Source organism: Scyliorhinus torazame, chromosome 10 (assembly GCF_047496885.1).
Source record: "Scyliorhinus torazame isolate Kashiwa2021f chromosome 10, sScyTor2.1, whole genome shotgun sequence".
NCBI lineage: Eukaryota > Metazoa > Chordata > Chondrichthyes > Carcharhiniformes > Scyliorhinidae > Scyliorhinus > Scyliorhinus torazame.
Window position 1 is genome coordinate 261,207,085 of NC_092716.1, and position 9,765 is coordinate 261,216,849.

Sequence of the window (9,765 nt, forward strand, 5' to 3'; positions counted from 1 at the left end):
AGCGCGAGGGAAAGGGGCAGAGAGAGCGAGGGAAAGGGGCAGAGAGAGCGAGGGAAAGGGGCAGAGAGAGCGAGGGAAAGGGGGCAGAGAGAGCGAGGGAAAGGGGCAGAGAGAGCGAGGGAAAGGGGCAGAAGAGAGCGAGGGAAAGGGGCAGAGAGAGAGCGAGGGAAAGGGGGCAGAGAGAGCGAGGGAAAGGGGCAGAGAGAGCGAGGGAAAGGGGCAGAGAGAGAGAGCGAGGGAAAGGGGCAGAGAGAGCGAGGGAAAGGGGCAGAGAGAGCGAGGGAAAAGGGGCAGAGAGAGCGAGGGAAAGGGGCAGAGAGAGCGAGGGAAAGGGGCAGAGAGAGCGAGGGAAAGGGGCAGAGAGAGCGAGGGAAAGGGGCAGAGAGAGCGAGGGAAAGGGGCAGAGAGAGCGAGGGAAAGGGGGCAGAGAGGAGCGAGGGAAAGGGGCAGAGAGAGCGAGGGAAAGGGGCAGAGAGAGCGAGGGAAAGGGGCAGAGAGAGAGCGAGGGAAAGGGGCAGAGAGAGCGAGGGAAAGGGGCAGAGAGAGCGAGGGAAAGGGGGCAGAGAGAGCGAGGGAAAGGGGCAGAGAGAGCGAGGGAAAGGGGCAGAGAGAGCGAGGGAAAGGGGCAGAGAGAGCGAGGGAAAGGGGCAGAGAGAGCGAGGGAAGGGGCAGAGAGAGCGAGGGAAAGGGGCAGAGAGAGCGAGGGAAGGGGCAGAGAGAGCGAGGGAAAGGGGCAGAGAGAGCGAGGGAAAGGGGGCAGAGAGAGCGAGGGAAAGGGGCAGAGAGAGCGAGGGAAAGGGGCAGAGAGAGCGAGGGAAAGGGGCAGAGAGAGCGAGGGAAAGGGGCAGAGAGAGCGAGGGAAAGGGGCAGAGAGAGCGAGGGAAAGGGGCAGAGAGAGCGAGGGAAAGGGGCAGAGAGAGCGAGGGAAAGGGGGCAGAGAGAGCGAGGGAAAGGGGCAGAGAGAGCGAGGGAAAGGGGCAGAGAGAGCGAGGGAAAAGGGGCAGAGAGAGCGAGGGAAAGGGGCAGAGAGAGCGAGGAAAGGGGCAGAGAGAGCGAGGGAAAGGGCAGAGAGAGCGAGGGAAAGGGGCAGAGAGAGCGAGGGAAAGGGGGCAGAGAGAGAGCGAGGGAAAGGGGCAGAGAGAAGCGAGGGAAAGGGGGCAGAGAGAGCGAGGGAAGAAGAGGGCAGAGAGAGAGCGAGGGAAAGGGGCAGAGAGAGCGAGGGAAAGGGGCAGAGAGAGCGAGGGAAAGGGGGCAGAGAGAGCGAGGGAAAGGGGCAAGAGAGAGCGAGGGAAAGGGGCAGAGAGAGCGAGGGAAAGGGGCAGAGAGAAGCGAGGGAAAGGGGGCAGAGAGAGCGAGGGAAGGGGGCAGAGAGAGCGAGGGGAAGAGGGGGCAGAGAGAGCGAGGGAAGGGGCAGGGCAGGGAGAGAGCGAGGGAAGGGGGGCAGAGAGAGCGAGGGAAGGGGGCAGAGAGAGCGAGGGAAAGGGGGGCAGAGAGAGCGAGGGAAGGGGGCAGAGAGAGCGAGGGAAGGGGGCAGAGAGAGCGAGGGAGGGGGGCAGAGAGAGCGAGGGAGGGGGGGCAGAGAGAGCGAGGGAGGGGGGCAGAGAGAGCGAGGGAGGGGGGCAGAGAGAGCGAGGGAGGGGGGCAGAGAGAGCGAGGGAGGGGGGCAGAGAGAGCGAGGGAGGGGGGCAGAGAGAAGCGAGGGAGGGGGGCAGAGAGAGCGAGGGAGGGGGCAGAGAGAGCGAGGGAGGGGGCAGAGAGAGCGAGGGAAGGGGCAGAGAGAGCGAGGGAGGGGGGCAGAGAGAGCGAGGGAAGGGGGGCAGAGAGAGCGAGGGAGGGGGGCAGAGAGAGCGAGGGAGGGGGCAGAGAGAGCGAGGGAGGGGGGCAGAGAGAGCGAGGGAGGGGGGCAGAGAGAGCGAGGGAGGGGGGCAGAGAGAGCGAGGGAGGGGGGCAGAGAGAGCGAGGGAGGGGGGCAGAGAGAGCGAGGGAGGGGGGCAGAGAGAGCGAGGGAGGGGGGCAGAGAGAGCGAGGGAGGGGGGCAGAGAGAGCGAGGGAGGGGGGCAGAGAGAGCGAGGGGAGGGGGGCAGAGAGAGCGAGGGAGGGGGGCAGAGAGAGCGAGGGAGGGGGGCAGAGAGAGCGAGGGAGGGGGGCAGAGAGAGCGAGGGAGGGGGGCAGAGAGAGCGAGGGAGGGGGGCAGAGAGAGCGAGGGAGGGGGGCAGAGAGAGCGAGGGAGGGGGGCAGAGAGAGCGAGGGAGGGGGGCAGAGAGAGCGAGGGAGGGGGGGCAGAGAGAGCGAGGGAGGGGGGGCAGAGAGAGCGAGGGAGGGGGGCAGAGAGAGCGAGGGAGGGGGCAGAGAGAGCGAGGGAGGGGGGCAGAGAGAGCGAGGAGGGGGGCAGAGAGAGCGAGGGAGGGGGCAGAGAGAGCGAGGGAGGGGGGCAGAGAGAGCGAGGGAGGGGGGCAGAGAGAGCGAGGGAGGGGGGCAGAGAGAGCGAGGGAGGGGGGCAGAGAGAGCGAGGGAGGGGGGGCAGAGAGAGCGAGGGAGGGGGGCAGAGAGAGCGAGGGAGGGGGGCAGAGAGAGCGAGGGAGGGGGGCAGAGAGAGCGAGGGAGGGGGGCAGAGAGAGCGAGGGAGGGGGGCAGAGAGAGCGAGGGAGGGGGGCAGAGAGAGCGAGGGAGGGGGGCAGAGAGAGCGAGGGAGGGGGGCAGAGAGAGCGAGGGAGGGGGGCAGAGAGAGCGAGGGAGGGGGGCAGAGAGAGCGAGGGAGGGGGGCAGAGAGAGCGAGGGAGGGGGGCAGAGAGAGCGAGGGAGGGGGGCAGAGAGAGCGAGGGAGGGGGGCAGAGAGAGCGAGGGAGGGGGGGCAGAGAGAGCGAGGGAGGGGGGCAGAGAGAGCGAGGGAGGGGGGCAGAGAGAGCGAGGGAGGGGGGCAGAGAGAGCGAGGGAGGGGGGCAGAGAGAGCGAGGGAGGGGGGCAGAGAGAGCGAGGGAGGGGGGCAGAGAGAGCGAGGGAGGGGGGCAGAGAGAGCGAGGGAGGGGGGCAGAGAGAGCGAGGGGAGGGGGGCAGAGAGAGCGAGGGAGGGGGGGCAGAGAGAGCGAGGGAGGGGGGCAGAGAGAGCGAGGGAGGGGGGCAGAGAGAGCGAGGGAGGGGGGCAGAGAGAGCGAGGGAGGGGGGCAGAGAGAGCGAGGGAGGGGGGCAGAGAGAGCGAGGGAGGGGGGCAGAGAGAGCGAGGGAGGGGGGCAGAGAGAGCGAGGGAGGGGGGCAGAGAGAGCGAGGGAGGGGGGCAGAGAGAGCGAGGGAGGGGGGCAGAGAGAGCGAGGGAGGGGGGCAGAGAGAGCGAGGGAGGGGGGCAGAGAGAGCGAGGGAGGGGGGCAGAGAGAGAGCGAGGGAGGGGGGCAGTCAGAGAGCGAGGGAGGGGGGCAGAGAGAGGCGAGGGAGGGGGGCAGTAGAGAGCAGGAGGGGGCAGTCAGAGGCCAGAGGGGGGCAGTCAGAGGCCAGAGGGGGGGCAGTCAGAGGCCAGAGGGGGGCAGTCAGAGGCCAGAGGGGGGCAGTCAGAGGCCAGAGGGGGGCAGTCAGAGGCCAGAGGGGGGGCAGTCAGAGGCCAGAGGGGGGCAAGTCAGAGGCCAGAGGGGGGCAGTCAGAGGCCAGAGGGGGGGCAGTCAGAGGCCAGAGGGGGGCAGTCAGAGGCCAGAGGGGGGCAGTCAGAGGCCAGAGGGGGGGCAGTCAGAGGGCCAGAGGGGGGCAGTCAGAGGCCAGAGGGGGGGCAGTCAGAGGCCAGAGGGGGGCAGTCAGAGGCCAGAGGGGGGCAGTCAGAGGCCAGAGGGGGGCAGTCAGAGGCCAGAGGGGGGCAGTCAGAGGCCAGAGGGGGGCAGTCAGAGGCCAGAGGGGGGCAGTCAGAGGCCAGAGGGGGGCAGTCAGAGGCCAGAGGGGGGCAGTCAGAGGCCAGAGGGGGGCAGTCAGAGGCCAGAGGGGGGCAGTCAGAGGCCAGAGGGGGGCAGTCAGAGGCCAGAGGGGGGCAGTCAGAGGCCAGAGGGGGGCAGTCAGAGGCCAGAGGGGGGCAGTCAGAGGCCAGAGGGGGGCAGTCAGAGGCCAGAGGGGGGCAGTCAGAGGCCAGAGGGGGGCAGTCAGAGGCCAGAGGGGGGCAGTCAGAGGCCAGAGGGGGGCAGTCAGAGGCCAGAGGGGGGCAGTCAGAGGCCAGAGGGGGGCAGTCAGAGGCCAGAGGGGGGCAGTCAGAGGCCAGAGGGGGGCAGTCAGAGGCCAGAGGGGGGCAGTCAGAGGCCAGAGGGGGGCAGTCAGAGGCCAGAGGGGGGCAGTCAGAGGCCAGAGGGGGGCAGTCAGAGGCCAGAGGGGGGCAGTCAGAGGCCAGAGGGGGGCAGTCAGAGGCCAGAGGGGGGCAGTCAGAGGCCAGAGGGGGGCAGTCAGAGGCCAGAGGGGGGCAGTCAGAGGCCAGAGGGGGGCAGTCAGAGGCCAGAGGGGGGCAGTCAGAGGCCAGAGGGGGGCAGTCAGAGGCCAGAGGGGGGCAGTCAGAGGCCAGAGGGGGGCAGTCAGAGGCCAGAGGGGGGCAGTCAGAGGCCAGAGGGGGGCAGTCAGAGGCCAGAGGGGGGCAGTCAGAGGCCAGAGGGGGGCAGTCAGAGGCCAGAGGGGGGCAGTCAGAGGCCAGAGGGGGGCAGTCAGAGGCCAGAGGGGGGCAGTCAGAGGCCAGAGGGGGGCAGTCAGAGGCCAGAGGGGGGCAGTCAGAGGCCAGAGGGGGGCAGTCAGAGGCCAGAGGGGGGCAGTCAGAGGCCAGAGGGGGGCAGTCAGAGGCCAGAGGGGGGCAGTCAGAGGCCAGAGGGGGGCAGTCAGAGGCCAGAGGGGGGCAGTCAGAGGCCAGAGGGGGGCAGTCAGAGGCCAGAGGGGGGCAGTCAGAGGCCAGAGGGGGGCAGTCAGAGGCCAGAGGGGGGCAGTCAGAGGCCAGAGGGGGGCAGTCAGAGGCCAGAGGGGGGCAGTCAGAGGCCAGAGGGGGGCAGTCAGAGGCCAGAGGGGGGCAGTCAGAGGCCAGAGGGGGGCAGTCAGAGGCCAGAGGGGGGCAGTCAGAGGCCAGAGGGGGGCAGTCAGAGGCCAGAGGGGGGCAGTCAGAGGCCAGAGGGGGGCAGTCAGAGGCCAGAGGGGGGCAGTCAGAGGCCAGAGGGGGGCAGTCAGAGGCCAGAGGGGGGCAGTCAGAGGCCAGAGGGGGGCAGTCAGAGGCCAGAGGGGGGCAGTCAGAGGCCAGAGGGGGGCAGTCAGAGGCCAGAGGGGGGCAGTCAGAGGCCAGAGGGGGGCAGTCAGAGGCCAGAGGGGGGCAGTCAGAGGCCAGAGGGGGGCAGTCAGAGGCCAGAGGGGGGCAGTCAGAGGCCAGAGGGGGGCAGTCAGAGGCCAGAGGGGGGCAGTCAGAGGCCAGAGGGGGGCAGTCAGAGGCCAGAGGGGGGCAGTCAGAGGCCAGAGGGGGGCAGTCAGAGGCCAGAGGGGGGCAGTCAGAGGCCAGAGGGGGGCAGTCAGAGGCCAGAGGGGGGCAGTCAGAGGCCAGAGGGGGGCAGTCAGAGGCCAGAGGGGGGCAGTCAGAGGCCAGAGGGGGGCAGTCAGAGGCCAGAGGGGGGCAGTCAGAGGCCAGAGGGGGGCAGTCAGAGGCCAGAGGGGGGCAGTCAGAGGCCAGAGGGGGGCAGTCAGAGGCCAGAGGGGGGCAGTCAGAGGCCAGAGGGGGGCAGTCAGAGGCCAGAGGGGGGCAGTCAGAGGCCAGAGGGGGGCAGTCAGAGGCCAGAGGGGGGCAGTCAGAGGCCAGAGGGGGGCAGTCAGAGGCCAGAGGGGGGCAGTCAGAGGCCAGAGGGGGGCAGTCAGAGGCCAGAGGGGGGCAGTCAGAGGCCAGAGGGGGGCAGTCAGAGGCCAGAGGGGGGCAGTCAGAGGCCAGAGGGGGGCAGTCAGAGGCCAGAGGGGGGCAGTCAGAGGCCAGAGGGGGGCAGTCAGAGGCCAGAGGGGGGCAGTCAGAGGCCAGAGGGGGGCAGTCAGAGGCCAGAGGGGGGCAGTCAGAGGCCAGAGGGGGGCAGTCAGAGGCCAGAGGGGGGCAGTCAGAGGCCAGAGGGGGGCAGTCAGAGGCCAGAGGGGGGCAGTCAGAGGCCAGAGGGGGGCAGTCAGAGGCCAGAGGGGGGCAGTCAGAGGCCAGAGGGGGGCAGTCAGAGGCCAGAGGGGGGCAGTCAGAGGCCAGAGGGGGGCAGTCAGAGGCCAGAGGGGGGCAGTCAGAGGCCAGAGGGGGGCAGTCAGAGGCCAGAGGGGGGCAGTCAGAGGCCAGAGGGGGGCAGTCAGAGGCCAGAGGGGGGCAGTCAGAGGCCAGAGGGGGGCAGTCAGAGGCCAGAGGGGGGCAGTCAGAGGCCAGAGGGGGGCAGTCAGAGGCCAGAGGGGGGCAGTCAGAGGCGAGAGGGGGGCAGTCAGAGGCGAGAGGGGGGCAGTCAGTGGCGAGAGGGGGGCAGTCAGAGGCGAGAGGGGGGCAGTCAGTGGCGAGAGGGGGGCAGTCAGTGGCGAGAGGGGGGCAGTCAGAGGCGAGAGGGGGGCAGTCAGAGGCGAGAGGGGGGCAGTCAGAGGCGAGAGGGGGGCAGTCAGAGGCGAGAGGGGGGCAGTCAGAGGCGAGAGGGGGGCAGTCAGAGGCGAGAGGGGGGCAGTCAGAGGCGAGAGGGGGGCAGTCAGAGGCGAGAGGGGGGCAGTCAGAGGCGAGAGGGGGGCAGTCAGAGGCGAGAGGGGGGCAGTCAGAGGCGAGAGGGGGGCAGTCAGAGGCGAGAGGGGGGCAGTCAGAGGCGAGAGGGGGGCAGTCAGAGGCGAGAGGGGGGCAGTCAGAGGCGAGAGGGGGGCAGTCAGCAGCGGAGGGGCAGTCAGCAGCGGCAGAGGGGCAGGCAGCGGCAGAGGGGCAGGCAGAGGTGAGGGAGAGGCGAGGGAGTGGCAAGGGAGAGACAAGGGAGAGGCAGAGGGAGAAGCGGGAGGGAGAGGTATAGGTAGAGGGACAGACAGGAGTTAGAGGCAGAGGGACAGGCAGGAGTTAGAGGGAGAAGCAGAGGGACAGGCAGGAGTTCGAGGGGGAGGCAGAGGGACAGGCAGGAGTTAGAGGCAGAGGGACAGACAGGAGTCAGAGGGAGAGGCAGAGGGACAGGCAGGAGTTACAGGGAGAGGCGGAGGGAGGGGCAGCAGGAGGTGGAGGGGCAGGGGGGATTTGTTGCAGGTTTAGGGACTCGGTGAAACTCACCAGGGCGCTGCGCTACTCTGCCGTCAGTTTCCTCGGGCGCCTCCCCGCTGCCATTGAAAGTGGCCATGGCTAATGTAGCAAAGCAGCAGCAAGAAACTCCAACTCCTTCCAACAAGGCGCTCCCTCCAGCTCACCCCCTCAACTCACTCCTGCCGATCGTCCTTCTCGCCTCACCGCACCGAAGGGAATTTTTTCTCTTTTTTTTCGCCAAGTTCAAACTTCACTTCCAACTTTTCTCTCTCTCTCTCTCTCTCTCGGTGTTGGGGAGCTCCCGCCCTTCTACTTCCCATTGGCCCCCAGCTGTGGTGTAGTCAGGGCTTAGAGCACTTTCCACTTCCTCATTGGTCAATAGACCCTGTCAATCAGAGTGACCTGTTGGTGTTAACACAAGTCAACACTCAGCTTGAGTTTCTGAGGTCTGGACTGTGGGGGATTTCCTCCTGTCTCATTCTCTCTCCCCCCCACACAGGAGAGAGAGAGAGAGAGAGAGCAATGACATACTTGCTGAGACAAAGGAATGTTCAGTGCAGGAAAGCACAGGAGGTATGTCAACTGATGAGGAAATAAAAAGGGTGGAGACCTTTCAGGGGATCTGAACATTTTTTTTAACCATTTGCCTGATGAAAGCACCTATTACAGTGAGTATCATCAGCTTGCATGGCCACTGACCTCATTTATCACTACTTTCCTTTCCAGATCTCTCCACCCTCCACACCTTGGGAATGAGATTTTTTGAGAATTCACCACAGTGCAATCCAGGCCAAACACAGTTGCATCTGCCGAAAACTCAGACTGAAATGACATCTTAAAAACAGGAAACTGCCCTAAGGCGCTTTACGAAGATGTCATCTGATGAATAAAAATTGGCGACGCCCAAAAAAGGAGACATTTGAAGATATGTAGCAAACCACAGAATCCCTACAGTGTAGAAGGAGGCCATTCAGCCCATCGAGTCTACACCAACCCACTGAAAGAGCACCCTAACTAGGCCCACTCCCCCACTCTATCCCTGTAATCCCACCGAGCCTTTAGATCCACCTGCACATCTTTGGACTGTGGGAGGAAACCCACGCAGACACGGGGAGAAAGTGCAAACTCCACACAGACAGTGACCCGAGGCGGGAATTGAACCCGGGTCCCTGGTGTTGCAAGGCAGCAGTGCTGACCACTGGGCACAGTGCCACCCTGGCGCAGTGAGGCAGCAGTGCTGATCACTGTGCCAACATGTCGCCCTGGCGCAGTGAGGCAGCAGTGCTAACCACTGTACCACCATGTGGCTCAGGTCTGCAAAAGTGCAGGTTTTTAGTAGAGTGTTAAAGCAGGAGGAACACAGGTGCATAGGGAGGGAATCGCAGAACCTCGGACATGCACGTCTGAAAGCACCGCTGTCAATTATACAGAAAGGCGACATAAAGGGTGGAATGCTGGCAGAGTGGTGAGCAGGGCTGCCCCAACACCAGCAACCCAGGTTCGATTCAAGGCTTGGGTCACTGTCTGTGCGGAGTCTGCACGTTCTCCCTATGCCTGCATGGGTTTCCTCCGGGTGCTCCGGTTTCTTCCCACAGTCCAAAGATGTGCAGGTTGGGTGGGGTTTCAGGAATAGGGCGGGCGATTGGGCCTAAGTAGGGTGCTCTTTCGAAAGGTCGATGAAGACTTAATGGCTCGAATAGCCTCCTGCACTGTAGAGATTCTATAAAAGCATAGGCTGGTGGAACACAGGATTCTCGGAGGATTGTCAAGTCAGAGAAGGTTATAGACGTAGGGGGCTAATCCTTGCCTCTGCAGCACCCCCCCCCCCCCCCCCACCCCCCACCACCCCCACTCACACCCACACCCTCACCCTCACACACACACAAGTCAGGAATGGAGATAGGGGTCACCAGTTAGTGTGTCATTTTCAGGATGCTGCACCATGGTAGCACAGTGGTAGCTTCACAGCACCAGAGTCCCAGGTTCAATTGCCGGCTTGGGTCACTGTCTGTGCAGAGTCTGCACGTTCTCCCTGCGCCTGTGTGAGTTTCCTCCGGGTGCTCTGGTTTCCTCCCACAAATCCCGAAAGACATGTTTGTTCGGTGAATTGGACATTCTGAATTCTCCCTCTGTGAACCCGAACAGGCGCCGGAATGTGGCGACTAGGGAATTTTCACAGTAACTTCATTGCATGACTTAAGCCTACTTGTGATACTAATAAAGATTATAATAATAAAGATTATAGAGTATTCCATTACACTCCTGACTTGTGCCATGTAGATTGTACACAGGCTTTGGGGGGTCAGGAGGTGAGTTACTCACCGCAGGATTCCCAGACTTTGACCTGTCCTGGTAGCCACAGTATCAATGTGACTGGGTCCAGTTCAGTTTCTGATCAATGGTAACCCCAAGGATATTGATTGTGGGGATTCAGCGATGGTAATGCCATTGGATGTCAAGGGGCGGTGGTTAGACCCTCTCTTGTAGGAGATGGTCTTTGCCTGCCACTTGTGCGACACGAATGTAACTTGCCACTTGTCAGCCCAAGCCTGGATATTGTCCAGATC

The 9,765-nt window shown here is 65.0% G+C and overlaps 1 protein-coding gene across 1 annotated transcript in view; it reads right to left on the reverse strand.

Annotated features, from left to right (window-relative positions):
* Positions 1–7,656, reverse strand: part of LOC140384754 (apoptosis regulator BAX) — a 34,353-nt gene extending 26,697 nt beyond the window's left edge. Inside the window, exon 1 of the mRNA XM_072466739.1 lies at positions 7,229–7,656. Within this exon, the coding sequence (XP_072322840.1) occupies positions 7,229–7,295 (67 nt within the window). The 5' untranslated portion in view covers positions 7,296–7,656. The remainder of the gene's footprint in view (positions 1–7,228) is intronic.
* Between the last annotated feature and the right edge of the window lie 2,109 nt (positions 7,657–9,765).